This window comes from Nylanderia fulva, unplaced genomic scaffold (assembly GCF_048542155.1).
Source record: "Nylanderia fulva isolate GAGA-0341 unplaced genomic scaffold, ASM4854215v1 Scaffold21, whole genome shotgun sequence".
NCBI classification, from domain to species: Eukaryota; Metazoa; Arthropoda; class Insecta; order Hymenoptera; family Formicidae; genus Nylanderia; species Nylanderia fulva.
The window spans coordinates 1,941,383-1,962,166 of NW_028190275.1; the positions used below are offsets into that span (position 1 = coordinate 1,941,383).

At 29.8% G+C, this 20,784-nt stretch overlaps 2 protein-coding genes across 3 annotated transcripts; one reads left to right on the forward strand and one right to left on the reverse strand.

Annotated features, from left to right (window-relative positions):
* Positions 1–31: 31 nt before the first annotated feature.
* Cpr (Cytochrome P450 reductase) lies at positions 32–20,597 on the reverse strand. Of its 2 annotated transcripts, none has more exons than XM_085482628.1 (11): positions 20,308–20,597; positions 5,629–5,837; positions 4,850–5,042; positions 4,349–4,498; positions 3,442–3,566; positions 3,169–3,357; positions 2,847–3,085; positions 2,429–2,760; positions 2,078–2,339; positions 1,756–1,984; positions 32–1,671 (listed from the first exon to the last, which is right to left on the reverse strand). In XM_085482628.1, exons 2-11 carry the CDS (start codon positions 5,802–5,804, stop codon positions 1,527–1,529), a joined length of 2,040 nt encoding a protein of 679 aa, XP_085338754.1. In that variant the 5' UTR covers positions 5,805–5,837; positions 20,308–20,597; the 3' UTR covers positions 32–1,526. The 2 variants fall into 2 exon arrangements, with proteins under 2 accessions (XP_085338754.1, XP_029178522.1); XM_029322689.2 differs by lacking the exon at positions 20,308–20,597 and adding an exon at positions 11,767–11,959.
* Positions 16,203–17,231, forward strand: LOC146723300 (uncharacterized). The gene is made up of 2 exons (XM_085482629.1): positions 16,203–16,386; positions 16,805–17,231. Exons 1-2 carry the CDS (start codon positions 16,330–16,332, stop codon positions 17,075–17,077), a joined length of 330 nt encoding a protein of 109 aa, XP_085338755.1. The 5' UTR covers positions 16,203–16,329; the 3' UTR covers positions 17,078–17,231.
* Positions 20,598–20,784: the final 187 nt, after the last annotated feature.

Sequence of the window (20,784 nt, forward strand, 5' to 3'; positions counted from 1 at the left end):
TGTATTTAATAGGCAATATATAAATAAGTAATGATGATTGTCTTAGTATTTATTCACAGTTGTTTATCAGTTCAACTAATTCATTATAATATTTATCAGTATAGCTATATCAATTATAATTGTAAATACAATTTATCAATTCTAGTTTTGCAAGAAGAGATAGAAAAACCTAAATTAACACTATTAATGCTTAAAACTAGTACGCAACTTTGCTATCATTATATACTCCATGATGCCACAATTGTGTAATGGAACGAATAATCGATGGAATTGGTCCACATACTTACTGTAAAGAGTATTATTTTACCTACACCCAAGTAAAGTAATATCTTTACACTACTAGGATAAATCTACATGTGATATTTGCAAGTATTATTTACATAAATTCCTTCATTTTTCTAAATGTGCTTAAAGTACTTGATTATTTTGGATTAAATTTGCATGTGTATTAATAATATATATTATTGATATATGGACCAATGAATTATAGAGAATGCAATTTTTACTAAATAAAACATTTGTGAGACTTGTATATACATAAGACTCAACAATTACGTTTTGAACAAACTAATAGGCAATAACAACCCTTTATATATATTTATTATATTAAATCTTACAAAAAAATATTATATTGTATATTAGCTATTATATTGTAAGATTTAATATTTAACTAGAGTGTGCATTATATGACTGGTAAGCAATCGCAGATTATGAAAAGAAAAGAAAATTTTAACTAGTTGTGTAAAATTAGTGAAAGTTAGTACTTGCACATCACGGTTTGCCAAGACCAACACATAATCCTTCCTTTTCTAGATATAAATTCAAAAATTGTTGAGTAATTATTTACACGAGCAAAGACGAGCTGTACCTCGTCTTATTGTTTAAGTATTTAAAAATATAAAATATATAACCCCTTTAAATAACCTCATATGTTCAATAAAAATAAATATAAGATTATATGTATAATTCTACATATAATTATTTTAGATTAACTTGACTCCTTGATAAAAACAAATATATTACATATACATATATAATATATATGTATATGTACATAAAATATATATATTTATAAAGAAGACATATATATATGTTATAATATATATTAGTTACATATATATACCTATATGTATATATGTGTAAAATTAATTTTTTTTGAAATTTTATTAGTGCAATATAAAAGTAAATATTGAAATATTTGAATTAAATAATATAGAAAATATTTTTTACTCATTTTTTACATCACATTCTATATAAATAAGGAAGACTTTGTGCCGACTCTGGTTAGAACTTTAAAATGTAATTCAATTATAATTATTCTATTCGAGATGGAGTAAGAAAATCGCGAGATAAAGGTCATTATTAAACAAACAAAAAAAAAACGAATATCAAGCTATTTGACATATCACTTAACGACCATCCCGATACTTTGACGGATTAAACTCTAGTACTTTAAAGTACATATACTTCTCGTACATGAAAAATGCTTCTCTATACTTCTCTATTAATATTATTATTAATATGGCTCAACTCCAGACATCGCTCGAGTATCGTTTCTGCGAATCCATCTTCTTGATATAATTAGCAGCATCGAGCTCTGACATGTTGCCCCGTTCCATCACAACCTTGAGTAGTATATTGTGTACATCACGAGCCATATTTCTAGCATCCCTAGAAAAAATACACACAATTTACATATTGCAAAAACATCGAATCTTCTTTTTGCTGTAATAGAGAAGTAAACTTCGAACTAACCCGCAAACGTAAATATGTCCGTTCTGTTCACCAATAACACGCCAAAGTTCTTCCTTGTTCTTCTCGAGCAAATGAGTGACATAGACTTTGTGCTCTTGCTCGCGACTAAACGCTGTGTGCAACGTCAAGGTGCCGTCCTTTACGTACTGCTCCAATTCCTCACGATAAAGATAATCCTCTTGGCTTTTTCTGCATCCAAAATACAGTATTGTGTCACCCACCTCTTTACCTAGAATCAAGATTAAAACATTAATATACGTTTCATCATATAGTAAGACAAAATGTTGTATTATGAAATATCAAGAATACAGAGAAAACTCACCTTCTCTTCTGGCAAGATCACGTTCTTGTATGAAACCTCTGAAGGGTGCTAAACCAGTTCCCGGACCAACCATGACGATAGGGATACTTGGGCGTGTCGGTAAACGGAATTGAGACTTTCTTACGAAGATTGGAACGACACAGGGCGGATCGGAGGGATGTTTCTCCTTTAACCAAGTGGTTGTCACACCCTTGTTGATTCTGCCAGTTGGGGTTGTATACTCCACTACTACCGCAGTAACATGAACAGAAGTCGGATGAAGCTGAAACACGGGAATTATAATTTTCATTAAATGATGAGAATATAATTAGTGAAATATATGCAATTATTTTTAAAATCACCATAAAATACCTTCGGAGACGAGGATATGGAGTAGTATCGACACTGTAATCGCGGTAAAATTTCGCATAAGTGATCCAATGGTGGTTTCAAGCTAGGAATATCTTCCAAAATGTGAACAATATTGCGATTTTCTTGAACTATCCATTGCTGATAGGCCGCCTTGCCTTCCACAGTAGTTGATGCCATCAGTTTCAACTTCTCCTTGTCCGCGGGATCGGTCGCGTATTCGGCCAATTCTTTGAGAATATGGGTTCGCGGGTTGCTCGTAATGTCCAAATAATGGGTCAAGGCGGTTCTATAACTGCAAGGGCAAGGGAACGGATGCTTCTTCGTGGACTCCTCTGTAAAATAAACGGAATAATTTAAATGACACACAAAAAATGTATAAATAGAAAGACACCAGGAGAAGAGTAAGTAAATAACCCACCATCTGTATTTGTAAGAGTGAATACGGTATCCAAATTCGCGCCGCATTGTTCACCGATTTTATTCACCAATTCCGAATTGTTCACCGGATAGACGGCCAAATGATCACCCGCCTCATAACGTATCTTGGAGTCTTCGATATCGAATTCAATATGCATGCAAGATCTCTCGGATGTCGGACCGTGTAGCTCGCGATTCACCTTGACCGGTGCCAGGAACGGATTCTTCGCGTCATAGGGTCTACAGATAAAAAGAAAGATGTTAGTTTTTGTACACAAAAACGTAGAAACATTTGATAGTAAAAAATAAATTAAGATTCTTACGTTCTCTGGTTTTGGAAGGAATGAAGACGAGCAATCTCTCCGGTGTAAATATGATCGGCAGGTAGATCCACGTGCTCCGTGAGTTTGTACTGTCGAATACTAACATCCTCGCCAGCACCTTCGATGCCAAAGAAGTCGCAGACGGCTGGCCAAAACTTGTCCTTCCATGTAATAAAATCGTCCTCAATGCTGCAGTAAAAAAAAATATTGTTAAAAAATTGCTAATAAAGAAATAAGAAATAAATAGAAAAAGACAATATATTTAAAACTTACTTGGCATCATCATCTCCAAGACCCAATTCAAAAACACGCATAGCACCCAGTTGTTCCAATCTATGATCCACGTGTATGGCAACCTCGTTGTAGTGCTCATAAGTCTTATTACCAAGTCCGAATACCTAAATAAAAATCAAGAAATTATTAAAGAAACTTCGCTTATATAATATTTAAATTTCTACAATTTAATTCAATTGATGATTTGAATTGTATATCGATTCGCAAACGATACCTCGAATGGCGCCAATAATGTCGCGCTATGTCGCGTCGCGGCGCCGCGAACGTGACAGCGTTGTAAAAAAAGACTGAAGAATCTATTGTACGTTTTCAGATTCATAATTTACATAATAGCCTGAATTGGCGTCTGTAGGTAATTTAACACTCAAAGCATCGTTGAACTCTTTATATTACTAGAGGCACTGCATATTTATTTCCTATCCAAGACCAACAATTTCGCACACGACTCTCTCACGTGAACGTCACGCGTGAGCGTTACACGTGTACTGCTCTAATCGAGTCAATGGTGGCTATTTGTGCCATGCGCTTGCTTACGTAATGCTCAGTGACGTAACTAACGAAGGAATCTCCCGCGATATCAAGGGACCAATATTAAAAAATAAACAACACAAAAAGATAAAAAATAAAAAAATAGCAAATTTTTGTCACTCGCGTCATTATGTGACATGGTTATTTTATTCTCTTTTTTAATATACCGTTTTAATAATATTATTAAAATTATTAAGATCTTCACGCGAGATTTTCATTAGAAAAGACTAAATTTACTTACTTATGAATTAAAGTAGATGAGAAAAAATTAATCGAGATAATTAAATTTTGAAAAGCAGATATAACGCAATCCAGTCATACATGACGCCAAATATATTCATAATATATACATATATACCGCATAATTCAATCCTGCAAGCTCGACGTCACCGTTCTTGAGCCAATCAACAAATTCCATAGCGTTGTCAGTAGGATCGCCCTCTCCGTATGTAGCCAAACAAAATACTGCTAAACTATTTGGGATAGTTTTCAGATTTTTCAGCTCCTCCTATTAATAAAATATGTACAAACATTCATTAAACGTCATTTATATAATCACTAATCTTTTTTATTGCGAGTTATCCATCATAATGATCATAAGTGGAATATAAGATTGTTCTGTCAAGCATAATATATCAAGAATATGAATAATTAACAAGATTAATTAGCTGAAGAAACTTTACAAAATATGAACAAATAAATCTTTTTTAACAGCCTCTTACAATACAAAAAACATATCTCAAACGATAAATATGTAAAGTGTCGGCGAATTTGAATTATTTATAATTCGAATAAAATGATGCAATATTTTTTGTCGATGTATAAAAGATTTATAATAATTGCCGCGATTTACACGTACCATATCGCATTCCTCGGGATCGGCGACCATGCCCTTCATTTTGTATCTAATACCCTCTTTAGCTAAACGGCCTGCAAATTCCTCTGCAGTGCCTGTCTGGCTGCCGTAAAATACCACCAGACTCCGTCCGGATGCATTCAGTTTCTTGATGAATGAATTCTCCGATGGCGCTGTCATGGCAAACGACGTTGGTCTGTAATTGCGATAGAATATCATTGAGGGATTTCTGTAATTTATCGTTTAACCTTGCATGCATGTATATAAATATGTGCGGTTTTGCAAGTTTCGAAACCTCACCTCTTCTTGCTTTCTTTCTCAACGCAATACTATACCTTCAATCTCATGAAACCTTTTTTCTTTCTTCGAGAATAACTTTTTGAAGATATCCCAAACTTCGATTTTTTTACATAATTTCTTTACAATTTAAATATATCGAAATCTCTTTATTTATTTTTTTTCTCTTTTTGAGGTTTCTCCAACTTTTGCTTTTAAAAAAATTATGCATCCAAGCATGTGCGTCCGCAGAAAGGAGCAAAAGGAGGCATTCACTCCCATTTGGAATCAGTTAAAAAATTAAGCACTTGCTCTCCTTTTAAATAAACATTAAAATTTATTTACATATGTAATATTAAAAATATGAAAATAAAACAAAATAAGAAAAAAATTTTTTTTTTAAATTAAAAAGAAAAATTAAAAAACAAAATAATTAATTATGCCTCCTTCTACGGGCGCCCATCCAAGGCGCGGTTTCTTAAAATGAATTAAAAGTAAATAAGTACTGGATGGAGTAAGATTTCGTTGCCGGCGCAGCCTCCTCTCGTCTAGTTTTCCTCCATATGTACCATATCGTTGCTGCAAGAACAACGAACAACAAGACGAGGTCCAGAACGCTCAAGCCGAAGAGGACTCCGTTGCCGACATCCTGTTCGGTTTTGTCGTCTGAAGATCCTGCCATTCTAACAGCCTTCGGCTGTGACGCGTCCACCGTCTGTGAACAAATTTACAATTCAATGAACCAATTAATTTTACTGGAAATTATATTTTTTAAACATGCCATTCAAATAAAAAAATCTACAAAACTCATTTATTTTCGAATCACTCACAAAACAGTAGAAACATATAGAGAATTCACATTACAATACTGCTCATTATCTAATCTTTCTCAATACGCATTTCTCGTAACAACGATGTAATCTTTTTACATTCATGCAAGCTATAAAAAGCAAGTAGATATATACGTTATAAATATCACCATAAAACCTTCGGGTTAGATCCAAAGTCCAAATGTTCCTATATTCTCAAAAATAAATTTTTTTCGGAATATACGTTCTAAAAATATGTCGTATTAAATGACATTTTTGACCTTATAATGTTAATTAAGAATGTAAAAATGCCGCAAAAAAAAATAACAGGCACTTGACTAGCACAGATATGATTCAACTTTTATTATATCTCTCCTTTATCGGAGATAAACGTCAGTGAGAAAGCGAAGCTTTGTAAATGCGCAATATATATTTTAAATATTAATAATATACGAGGTACATATTGACTACACGACGTGCTTTAATATTTTGCATTTCACTATTACGTGTAAATACGAAATTTTTCACTTAGCTCTTTTTTTCGCTTGTGTCTTTTTCGTCTCTTAAAAAAAAAGCTGATGAATCTTCCAACAAAATTCATGTACAATAAATAATATTCGTTGTACGTCACTATTAAAAATTATCATTCGATATCTGTCTGGGACTGATAAACGGTAGTCTTTGCTCTTTAAAACTCAAGAAAATTATCGTTTTCATAAACGCAGTCTTAAATATACAGGGTGTTATAAAAGTACCGGCACAGCAGAATAACTCGAAAAATATGAGTCTTAGAAAAAATGTTAAGTACTGGGTTTTTATTATTTTTTTCCTGGCTATCTGAACGTCAGATAGCTGTTCTGGTATTTTTATAACACCCTGTATATATTGTATATATATACTTTCAAAAATCGACTTACGTTATACAAAACTAAAGAAGATTCATAATAAGCACACATAATATTCATTTAAAAAAAAATTAATATAATTAAAAAATACTCTTTATTTACGAGAAATGGATAAATTTAAATAGACGCTGACTCGAAATAATACATTTCCCACATAAGAATACCGCGTACTTGATCATATCCGTTTGTTGATATTAACAAATAAAAAAAATAAATAAGTCAGTAGATTATTGTGCAAGAAATGTATGTACGCATTTTATATAGATCGATGTTCTAGAAACGAGCATTTGACAACAATGTGATTATTTACGTTCATTGTTAAATAACATATTTTTCCTTTTTAATAAAGATAAAAAAGAGGAAACGCTATCTATCATTATATGCTGTCAGTTATTAATATATAAAAATTAATTAACACAGAAAAATGATAGCAAGATATTTCATAAAATTTAATAAAATATTAATATTGTTCTTAACAATTTAAATATTGTTTATCATAAATATTAAATATACAATTCATAAGTATAGATTTACATTGTTTATATTATTATTTATATTTGCAAAATAAGCAGTATATATATTTTTTATTTTGTTTATCAATTTTATAATTATATGTTGGGAAATTATAAAAATGTTCGTTATTAGAATACACAAGCAACTTATGCAAAATCATTCTTGACAGTTGTTAATTCCTCTTATATGATGTAACATATGTCATTGTTGATTTATGACTCAGGTGACTACGTGCGAACCAATGATGATGGAGCAGATATACATTAACTTTTATTCCACATTATTCAGCATTATTTGGCGCACTTCTTCTTCTTACAATCTTTTTCATCTCATTATCCTACAAGTAAACATTATGTCATCATTTTCAAGTCAAATATGTCTATGAAAGCACACTGTTCATTACAGTATCGAATGCACGAAAGGATAAAACTTACATAATTATTGTATCATTGGTACTATTAAGAAGCTTATATAATAGATGGAGAAAACAAACAAAATAATTACATTCTCGGTCAAAGAATTCCTGTTATCGTAAAAAAAATTATTCCAACATTTATTCGAGATACTTTAACACTGTCACTAAAAGACGATAGAGAAAGAAATTGGTTTTTATATCTTAATATTATTTATTTTTTCGTTTCGTTTTGCTTTTTTATCAAAATCTCTTGGACATATATTGACTTTTTTATTTCTTTCGCAGATTACTTGGAGCGAAAATAATGCGATGACTATCGAAAACACAAGGTCACTTATATCAACTTGAATACTATTGGGAATCTCATTTTTACGTCCATTTAATTCTGTTATATCCATCAAGTAACACGCTTTTTTTGAAAGTGACATCATATCATGTATCAAAAATTAGAGAAAATTAATGCGTTATATCGTTATATGACTTTAATCAAAATTTATCTTATAAAGCTACTTCTATGTTAATTAATATATAAATTTAATGAATTATCAATTTAATTTATTGTATTCATTAAATATTCATTAATTTTAATTGGACGTGTTGCTATCGAAAAATAAATTACGTAAACACACGTGATAGTAATGTGCAAATATACAAAATAAATAAAATCTGCTTACTCAATTTTACAAAAATATTTATCCTGTATATCCGATCCGCAATTTTCAGGCATAAATATAGTTAATCTCTATACACAATACGAAAATGCAAGGCAAAGAAACATTTGCAATGCAATGATAGATTTTAGCACGGTAGGAAAAATTAGAAATGTTCTGTGAGATATGTAAAGTACCTTACAAGTTTTTACGTTTAAATTTTTACAAAGATTATCGTATCGATTTTGTTTATATTACTATTTTTATGTTGTTCCTCTTTTATACAGAAGTAAATTCTGTTTACATAAAAATTATATATAACATTCTTTTACATATAACATAAATAAATGTATAAAGTAGTCGTTTCTTTTAATATAGATAGATTTAGCACGGTAGGAAAAATTAGAAATGTTCTGTGAGATATGTAAAGTACCTTACAAGTTTTTACTTTTAAATTTTTACAAAGATTATCGTATCGATTTTGTTTATATTATATTTTTATGTTGTTCCTCTTTTATACAGAAGTAAATTCTGTTTACATAAAAATTATATATAACATTCTTTTACATATAACATAAATAAATGTATAAAGTAGTCGTTTCTTTTAATATTTATACAATATAATTAATAAGAAGAGCTAAAAATGTATTAAAAGATCAAGTAACTTTTAAAAAATGCAAATCTTTTTTTGCATATAATATCAAGAATAAATAGGGGAAATAATAATAAAAAAATAAAGAAATAAATAAAATTAAAACATGTATGCTGCTTATTTTGCCTGATATAAATATAATATAAATAATTTATAAGATATTATTAATATACTATAAATTTCAGAAAATTATAATTTTTTTAAATACTCTATATATTAAATTACTCTATATATTGAATTTGCTAAAGTATATGTCATTCTCTTTAAATTTCTTAGAGTGGAATCTCAACTAAAACAGTAGATCTCATTCCAAAAGAGCGTGATCTCACTCTTTTGAAGTAAAATTCCACTCTTTGGAATTACAAAACAAAATAATGGACAATTCAAAATAATAATTTAGAATCAATTTTTTTTTTTATAAAGTCGAAGGTCGAATCGATATTTCCTGTTCCCAGTTTGTTTTCCTGTTTTCTGTTTCTTATTTCTATGGAGACAGAAAGTATCGATTCGATCTTCGACTTTATAAAAAAAAATCAATTCTAAATTATTATTGTGAATTGTATTATACATTATTTTGTGTTGTAAATTAAAAATCAAACAGAGTAAAAGAAACAAAAAAATACCGAAAAACTTCCTTAATGCGATATTCTTATTATTTATGTTTTTATATTATAAATGATTAACATATTATTATTTGATTGTAGACATATATATTAGCTTTTATGCATGGAAAATTTCATTAATATATATCAAGCTTTATCATTTTACATTTTATCAGATATTTTGTCAAGCAATTTTCTATATACAATATACATATTAGCTTGTGACTTATTATCTGTTATGTAAATGAAAACGAACCAAAGGACAGCAAAATGCTGAATAGATTTATTGCTAAATCTTCAATACAAAACAGACGTGATATTATACTGTAGTGTCATAATACACTGTCCAATAAAATTACGATCACAAAAGAAGAGCAGTGTGTTGGATTTATATTCAAAGTCAATTTATACCGTCCAGTCGGAATAAAATTAACAAACGTTGAGCAGTAATTCGTCTTTTAGGACCGGTTGTTCCAACTCTTGATAAGTTTTACCCGACAAGTAGCATATCTAGACCCCTTTTTTAAAACTTATCTAAAAAAAGACGAAAATATGCTACCTATCAGGTCATCAAACTTACCGAGAAGTTGGAAAAAGCGGCCCATAACGGCGTAAACTGCATGTCCTTGTCAAAAACTGGAATAAAATAAATAATAAAGATTCTGCACAAGAAAAACGATCAACGTTGACATACACAGGGTGTTATAAAAGTACCAGAACAGCAGAATAACTCGAAAAATGAGTCCTAGAAAAAATGCTAAGTACTGGGTTTTTTTGATTTTTTTCCTGGCTATCTGACATTCAGATAGCCAGGAAAAAAAATCAGAAAAACCCAGTACTTAACATTTTTTCTAGGACTCATTTTTCGAGTTATTCTGCTGTTCCGGTACTTTTATAACACCCTGTATGTGACAAAGACGCAGTTTTCGTGCATCTTATTTATACTACTATTCTCGTTATATATGATCGCAATTTTACCGGGTTATCATGACGTTACATTACAATGAAAATAAGTGTTACGTCAGTTTTGCATTAAAAATTCCATCTCGTTCATAAGCCTATTTATCATTTTGCTATGTCCGTTGACTCGTTTTCATTTGAATGACACATATAATAAATATATACAGATATTATAATATAAGCATACATTTTTTAATGCTGTACTACCTTGAAATCGATTTCAACATTAATAACTTTATTTAATATTCATGATAACCTGCATAAATTTTTAAATATAAAACATAATTCACATTTCAATAATTTTTATGAGATATTCTCTTATTGGTCTTTATATTATTTAATTTTTAAAATTCGTACCTGAATAATCTTATCTTATACTGCTTCCTATACTTAAATTAAAATAAAATAAAATCTGTTTCTTAATTTCAAAATTGAAATAAATTTGAGAAACTTCGAGAGATAATAGATTTATTATAAGGATTATAGATTTAATTATAAGGACGTACACACACACACACACACACACACACACACACACACACACACACATACACTCTCTCTTCTAACACATTATTATATCAAGTACTTGAGAAGAATAATTACGTACTATTAGAAGAGAAAAAAGATAAATGGTAATTTAACATAACTGCCTCGCTTTTTGCTGCATTTCACGCACGTGTATATATTTTCTTATATTTGAAAATATCTTCCTTGTCATGTGCAGTCTTCCGATGAACCCCTCATACATGAGGAAGTATAATAAATTATTCATTTACGTAATCTGTTCAAAGTTCGCAATTGTAAAATATCTATACATGAGAGATAACACCGAAAAATTGTATTCTAAGCGCCAAGAGGATTCTCTTAATTTAAGAAATTTCTCTAAATTTTAGTATATTTTTTTCTGAAAATATAAGAATAAATTAAAAATATCATCTTAATCTTAAGATGATATCTTAATAAATTAAGAATATCATCTTAAATTAAGAGGATTCTCTTGGCGCTTAGAATACAATTTTTTCGGTGAAGAGTTTCATTCTCACGTCAATGTTATCAACATCATAAAAATGCTTGCATTACAATAATATTTCATTTCCTCTGTATGTGTGTATATGTGTGAGATCTTCAGCCTGCTTACCGGCAATTCCATACTCTATAAATGAATGAAGTGTGCGTGAATCTTCGGGAGGACGTGCAGATTCGGAAGTGAAAACGCGCGATTAATCACACGCGGTTGATTCGTGATACCTGAGCGCAAACCGCGAACGCGACCACCTGCCTCAGTGACAATCGGCGCGCGACTGACTGACAATGAGGCGAGATCGAGACTCTGAGACGGACTCTGATGCGACTCACGCACGCACGCACGTACACACACACACACACACACACACACACACGACGCGCGCGCGCACGCACGCACACACACACACACACACACACACTTATCTCCCGCGTACACACATCGTCGCAACACGACACGTATCAGCAAAGACAACGAAGTGGCAAGTCATGTTTCATGTTATTCGTATACATTCTGTCGAGTGTCACACTATTACGGGGTGTCCCAGAAATCCGAACTTTCTCCTAATCTATAAATTCAATAGGTACTAAATCATAGATTTTATTGAAAAAATGGATTTCGAAAATCGAGAATTTTATTCGAACATTATTTGCCTATTTGTGCGTGTGTAGATATATTTAATGTTTAAAATTTTCTCTTGTTCTCATACAGGAAGTACACCTTTCAAATATCATTTGTATATGCGTTTCCGCTTGATGAAGCGGACTTGAAAGTTTTTCCAGACAGATTCAAATATAACTGCTTAAAGCAAATATATATGCATAGAATGAACGATTGACCAATTGACCAATTTCAAAACAATAAACTCATCGGTACACTATACAGAATATGTTAATTATCTTTAGACAGCTACCGACTGATTAATACTGTGCGTGTGCTTTTTATGCAAATCTATCTGGATAAAATTCAATGTCAAACTGAATACGTGATTGTAGGCATGTAAATTAAACATTTTACATACTTTATTTTTTCTGTGTGTTTACTAGAATACGATAACTTTTTGCGTTTTCTAGAACAATACAATAATTTGTTTATTACATACCTCATTTAATTCTGTTGAGATTTTCTTCACATTAAAAATTTTTTTTAAATATGTTATATATGTAATAAATATAATAAAAAAACTATAAAATATATTGTAAAATATATAAGATACTTATAAAATATTTTTAATGTAAAAATAGTCTAACAATAAGTCTAAACAGGGTGCGGCATGTGCAATAAGTACATTGTTGTTATCCAGATAAATTTGCATAAAGTGGTATAAAAAGTAGCATCCGCGCATATTTTCATTAATTTTCCTATAAATCTTCAGATAATTACGATAAGATCAAGATTTTCCGCATTTTTATAACATTATTTTGTAGTATAATAATATTTTATGATATTTTTAACAAAAGTACGTGTCTTCGTAAATGTGACTATTTTATTATCATAAATTATAAACTGTGCAATAAATTATTTTAACTGTATAATCTCTGGAAGTTATAATCGAAAATATGTAATGTAAACAAAAGCATCGCATTTATTGCGATATTTAAGAATTGCATACATATATTAAATGTATCTACATAATTACTGAACATAAATGTAAGTTATAATATCCTACAATATCCTCTGTAATGGAATATATCCTGTAATATTTTTCTTATGACATGTTATAAAAAATAAAAAATCATACAATTTATAAGCTCGTATGACTTTGTATAAGAGACAAAATTTATTATAATTTTCTTTCAGTAACACATCGATGCAATCGAATTAACATATACTTCTGATTATCTCTGATAGAGCTTCGAAGAAAAAAGTCCTAATCAAATAGATTACCAGATTATATATAATAAATGATCGATATAACGTATCGATTAATCGTGACTCATATCTAAATACAAAGGTATTGCCCAATTGCGAGCAATTTAATTTTCAGCGTGAAAAAGAAAGAAATTACGCTGAAAAAAATTATGTATAAGTATTCTGGCAGAATCGCGACGCGAATTAGAAAATCGCGTTCAATATGCAGATATACCAGAAAGATGCCATTGCACCGACAAAGTGAAAGCCAATAAAAGGAAGCAGGTGAAAAGAGACATTCGTGCGCACGATTCTCCTCCACATTCTGATACATTGCGATTACGCAAGTGGCCGGTTCTTATTAGCGAATCGACATTAAATATGTACTATAAATTTTTCTTTGCAGCTGCACTTATTTTCCATATCGAGAGAGAATTTTCTCTTAGAATTTATTCCGAAAATCATATGCTAATCGTACACTAAAAAAAATTATTTATTATTTATTTAAAACAAATAAATATTTATCTGTTTTGAAAAGGACTTTCTTATATTAAATAAATATTTTTTACATCAAATCGATATTATTAGTTTCAAATATAAATGGGCAGTATTGAAATAAATATTTATTCGAATTCGATAAATTCTTTTTTTAGTGTGAGATAATATGATATTGGAAAAATTTTGTAAGTGTTTCTCTGATTAATATTTACCAGAATAAAAAATATGTACATAGTAAAGTTAGTCGAACATATTTTATTGTACTAGATATTTTTTATTTTGATAAATATCAATCAGAGAAACCTTTATAATATTGTCCCACGATTACTATTATTTTCAGGGTAAATTTTAAGACAAAATTCTCTGTGTGTAATATTCCATATCTAATAATTATTGTAAAAAATTCTCTATGTGTAATATTCCATATCTAATGATTATACTGTAACATCTTAAAGTTCTTTGAGCTTCATCGACCATGTCGAAATCGCAACGTCAAAAGCTAGAAAATACACGCTGAAAATTTTTGCGTACCATTTTTAGATAAAAAGATATTTCAACACTAATTGTGAGAAAAAATACTGTTGAATCAACAACTTCGATGTGGCTAAATTTTTTTTGTTAATTCAATGACATTATTAATCCAATTAAGACATCATGCTTTTGTTTATACTGATATACTGAGTCAACTGCATATGTTTATAATGTCGACGTTTATTGAATCAACATCATTTTCTTTTATTCAACAGCACTTTTTTCTCAATGAATAAATCAACACTACAAAATTCTTTGGCACTCTTGCGTAAGATTATCCAAAAACTAACCTTTTCCCTTCCTAATCAATCAAAGCTGTAAAATGACTGAAATATGAGACCCAGTCTGTCTGGTTCTTGCATCAGATTTTGTTATGCGCATGAAAAAATCTGATGTTTAAATGATTTTACGGCTGTTGATTGACTGTCAAGGAAAAAGAATAGTTTTCGGATAATCTTACGAGTATGCCAAAGGATTTTGTAGTCTTGGTTCATTGAAATATTTTTTTATCTAAAAATGGCACACAAAAATTTTCAGCGTGTATTTCCTCACTTCTGACATCATAATTCAATATGGTCGCGGCGGGGATCAAGGAACCTTAATCTACAAAAAAAATCCATGTAAAATATTCTGTGTCTTTAATTTAATATCCTATATATAATTTCCCTCCTCTAACTCTGATAACTCGTTAAAAAATTTTCTTTTTTAAATCTTCTTTAACTTTCGTTTTTGCAATAACTGACACAAAAAAAAGAAAATTTTCCTAGAAAATTGCGATCTTGGAGTTCAAGTGTCGTGTTTCTAAGCAAATATAATTTTTGTCAATGTATCTTCAGAGGAAATATATTACCTCATCACGTATAACGTGCATTGAATCTCGTTATGACTGCTCTGTCAGATTAAAGTTGAAGAGACAGCAGGATACGTTAGATGAATTATAATGCTAGCTACAAGGTCAGTTTTTTAGCGTGTCCGATGATAAATGTATGCGTACACATGTGCATATACGTCTGTGCATACGTCATCATGTATCTATTAATCTACAGCAGGGTCATAATCATTGATAGCTATCTTCCTATATTACTACGTACATATCTATTATATATATGTTATGCTAGCTCAATTCTAATTTCTAATTTGATTTCAAGAAATTCCGATAAATTTGTTCACAATGTCAAATGTCATTATATCGATAGTAATTAATATCACATTAAATGCGCGATATCTCGAATTCTTGATTCTTTTGTTGTGTCTACGAGAGTTTATCGAATATTTTGGTGAAAAGACTGTTTTTTTTCAGCCATTATGTGAGTCTTGTATATTAAAATTCTCAAGTAAATAAAATGATTAATTGACAGAAATTTAAAGGCAATTTAATTTATATTTACACTCTAATGGCATTGATTGATTGGGATAATTTTAATCAGAGATGTATACTCGTTATGATGTCTTTGCACACGCTATCAGCCTTATTTATACTTTCACGACGGGAATCTAAAGGCAAGTTTTATAATTTATATTTATAATATAATCGAACTTAAATTCTTAATGCGGATTTTAATTTAAAATTTTAATTTTAATACTATGACGAGAACAAAATGTCAAACAAGATATAAAATTAAAAATTCACTACGTTGGTTATTTAAAATTAAAAATTCATATATGTATTTTCCATTTTACAATTAGTTCTACCTGAACAAGAAGTTAAAAGCGAGAAAAAGCGAAAATGCTAATACAATTTGCGCAAATAAAATAATTTTATCTCTTTAAAGAAATTTTCTAAATTTTTTAACAATTATGGCGAGCAAACCTGAAAAGACGAATGAACCTAAAACTGAATTAGCGACTCTCGAGGTAAGCATTTTTACGAGAAAAGATATATGAAAAAAGTATGTTTCAAAAATAATTATAATGCAATCACAAATCGACAAATCAGCAACAAATTATTTAGTCGACAATAAATTTCACTGGCAATAATTAATAATTAATAATTCACCGACATAAATGTTAAACATAAATTCATTAATTTTTGAATATTAGATTTAGTACCATTTGAGAAAAAAATATTGCAAAACAAGTGTAATTATTTTCTTATAAAAATAATAAACTTATTGCTTTTTAAGTAAAAAAATGCGACACTTGTACTGATTAAATAAATATATTTAATGACACAGAAGTTGGCGAACAAAGTCCATGAACTGTCGAGCTTGATAAAATATCGAGACGAAATCATGCGATCATTTCCATATAAAAAAAGGATATTACGTTTTAGCCGGAAGATTTAAGCAACGAGAAGAAGAATGAGGAAAACATCGAGATGGAGATGTTATCAAATTCGGAGCAGAAAAACAAACCAAAAACCTGCGAGGAGGATCCCTATATTGTGAAGCTATTTAAAAGTCTAATAAAACCGGAAAGTCAGAAGTCAGTGGAAAAGAAAAAGTGTATAAGTAAATATCTGGATCAATTTGTGAAGAATGGCAACAACATTTTTATAAAATGTACCTTAAAAAATAATTGTAAAAAAAAAATTTGCCCGTTTTAAATTGCGTTCATATATAACATGCGTACATTTTTATATCGAGTTTTCAGATAAACAAGATATATTAACAACATATATTATATATACCAATAGTTCAAGGAGAACTTCTAGGAAACACTATTTTCTAACACTTTATCGATATCAATGTTGCTATCATGTCAATAGAAATATCTGATATCCTTCATAAGTAATTATCGTTAATTTAATGATATTTTTTTTTTTAACAAGGCAATACAGATATCTGATGTATAAGTGATGTGCAACACTTATTGCACATTATTTCATAAAGAGTAATCTGCAAATACATGGCGTAAAAATTACTATTGTTACTTTTGCGCAGATAAATCATCGAGACATGATTTGTTCCATTACTGCTATATCAAATTACAAATTACAATGTTAAAAAACGAGGAATCCTTTTTTTCATGCTATATATCAAAATAAATAGTTTTTATCCCCCTTTTTCTGCATGAATGCAGCGTTCGATTATCATATAAATTATAGATGATTGCTAAAATATACTGAGAACTGTTTTTTTAATTATGTACTGCAACATATTCTTAACAGTTCAAAATGGCATACCTATAGCCCACATTTTTAATGAAAATGCATGACAGTCACTCAATTGGACTGAAAAAAGAATTGTTAACTTGACAAAATTTTCAAGTTAATTACTATTTTGTTAATTGAACATATTATATAATTTATCATATATTAGTCAAATATACGTTTTGTTAGATTTAATATATTATATTTATTTTAATATTTTTATATGTTCAATAAAATAATATTTAGTTGAAAGGTTTAGTTAACAAGTTTTTTCAGTATTTAAATTCCGTATATCCTTTACTAATTTATATTATTCTCGAATACGAAAATATAGTGCACGTGTACTTATTCCTTTATAAAAATTTATCACTATATAGTAACGCTAATTTATCACTTATTTCGAGTACTTAAATTACTGTATATCAGTATTTTAAGTCTTCGAAATAAGTAATTAATTAGCGTTACTAGTAATAAATTTCTTAAGGGTTTAAGTATATGTAAAGAAAAAAAATTGCATAATTTGTTTTCTCTCGTTTATAACATCGTAATTGGATATAGCTGTGAAGGAACAAATAAAGTTTTAAACATTTTCAAATATGTCTGCCTCTTGAAGAGAATTTTTTATTCGTTCAACATATGTAATGTGAACTTTTTGCCAGATACACATGGTTATTTGATACGCTTCGTCGTGGTGACGACCGCGACTCTGAATAATGCATTCGGGATCAAAGATCACTAAGACACGTATTTTCTGATATTCAATGTCAGATTGATATCTTGATGAAAATAGAAGCCTAAACCAGTGCCCTTTGGTAAAGCGTCTAATACTATATTATAAGAAAAAATTTGATCATGTTGCGATAAAAAAAGAAACACATTATAACATTATAACGCTTTTGACTATAAAACTATTTGACTATTTTTTATTGACTATTTTTATAATTTTTTAAAATTTTTTAATAAAAATTGAATAATAGGATATTAAAAAAATTGAGAAAAAATATTGGCTTAAAAATAAATTTCTCAAATTCTTCGGAGAATATATTCATTCATTAATATTAATATCGTTAATAAAATAAATCTGAATATTCATTCAGTTATATATTGGTCACAGATAAAGAAATATAAATAATTTTTTAACAATAATTATATTTTTCATTCTATATCGTATATTCGATTGCCTTAATTTTCCGTCACATATGAGTGAAAGTATCCTAAAAACTTGCGAGACCTGATGTAAGGGACTGTTTGCGTTGAATCATATCTGTATGACATACTAACAAATATTGCTGCCAAATAAATTAATATATTGACTGTCACGAATTTTACCTACCATTAAAAATTTTGACTATCATTGTGATAACGTGTCTGATAAGAGTAACTATACATACAATATATAAGGTGTCTCAAAAACCGAATATTTTTTGATAGCAGATTCTAGATAATTTAAAAATTATTTTTTCTTAATAAAAAAGTCGAAACATCAAGTAATTTATAAATTATAAACGATGAACAAAAAAGAAGAGTTTTTTGCGAACTAAATTTTGTATAGAGTTAAAAGATTACAAGAAAAGTATATTCTTCTATTAATTTTATATGGAGTTTACTTCTAATAAAATTTTAATTTTAGGCTTAATTACTTACAAAGATATATAATAAAAAAACTTGAATCATACAGTAATATATATATTATAGATAAAAAACATATTAAATATAAAGATATAGAAACTAAATATAAATATATATTTGTATACATCTAAAATCTTGTAGTAAATTTTTCAATACGTTTATAATTTTTAATTAATTTAATTCAATTTATATTTTATATATTGTTAAACTATATGCATCCATATATGTAAATATAAAATCTTATTTTTTTTACAAATGTTTTTTTCAACCAACAAAAAATGTAATCATACAATCGCTCAATTATCATTATGTTAATAAATAACATATCTGTTGTAAAGTTTTGACAGCCAACATAAATATTAGGAGCCGAGTACTTTTCAATTTACTATTTAAATATTTATTTTCTTACAGTCAATTTCGTTTACCATTGTTTATGTATGTCATAATTATTAGATGACATTTGAAAAATGATTACGCTGATACGTAACACTTGAATTGAACTTAAACGATCGCTGTAAAAGTCACTTATCATCAAATGGACACGTGCAGCTACTTAATGATATCCAGTACTACGATTCGCAAGAACGAATCTCGAAGTAAACTTCATAAGATTTGCCTGCCAGACACGAGATTCTTTTGCTTCTTTTGCATACAAAGTAATTACGCGAACGCGAATAAAAATATAGCTAACTTCTGGAGTAGATAAAACTGGGAACGTTGAATGTACGCATTATGACATATATTATAATCCTTGTCTATATCATTATCATTGATTTAAAAATAAAACAAACAAAACTCGTGCATCGCAGTCTATAATTACAATAATTATCTCTTCTTTCCGAAAGTTACATCACAGTTAATGTATATCATTATATCGATGTTTACAGATGATCGAATGACCTCATACCTTTTATTCCGTAATATCTTTATTTTTTCACAAAACCCCGATAAAGTTTTCGTACACGTGCACGCGAAATTCGGAGTACATCACAAACCGGTCACGTGATCCCTTCCCCTTCGCGTTATCACCTGTCGGAATGCAGTTCGAAATTTACCTGTCAAATAAGATGATCGCGGCGTCTCGTCCTCGGTGATCCGTGCCTCATACGACTTGCCGTAACGGCGTACCACGTGACGGATGATCTATGTCGACTCGTGCACCTCAATTCGATAAGAATTGAATTTTTCGTGAGCGCCGCCGATGACGACGAGAGATCGTACGTCGCGCAAAGAACGCATCGACGATCGGCCACGATCGGCGTTGGTCGGCGATGCTTATATCTCACCGTCACTTTTTTTTCTTCTCATGAATATCGCGTGGCAAAAATTCGCAGGACGGATGTTATACGCAATAAGCACGAGAGAGAGAGATAGAGCGCGATGCGATGCGTGGAACGTATGCTTGGAGAACGGAGTGGCGCCGCGAACGGCGACAAGGGGAAACACTCACCGGCTGGCGCGCGAAATTCAAACGCGCCGCGGAAAACGAGAACAGCTGTTGTTCGAAGTTACGACTTTCGGCTTATGTAAAA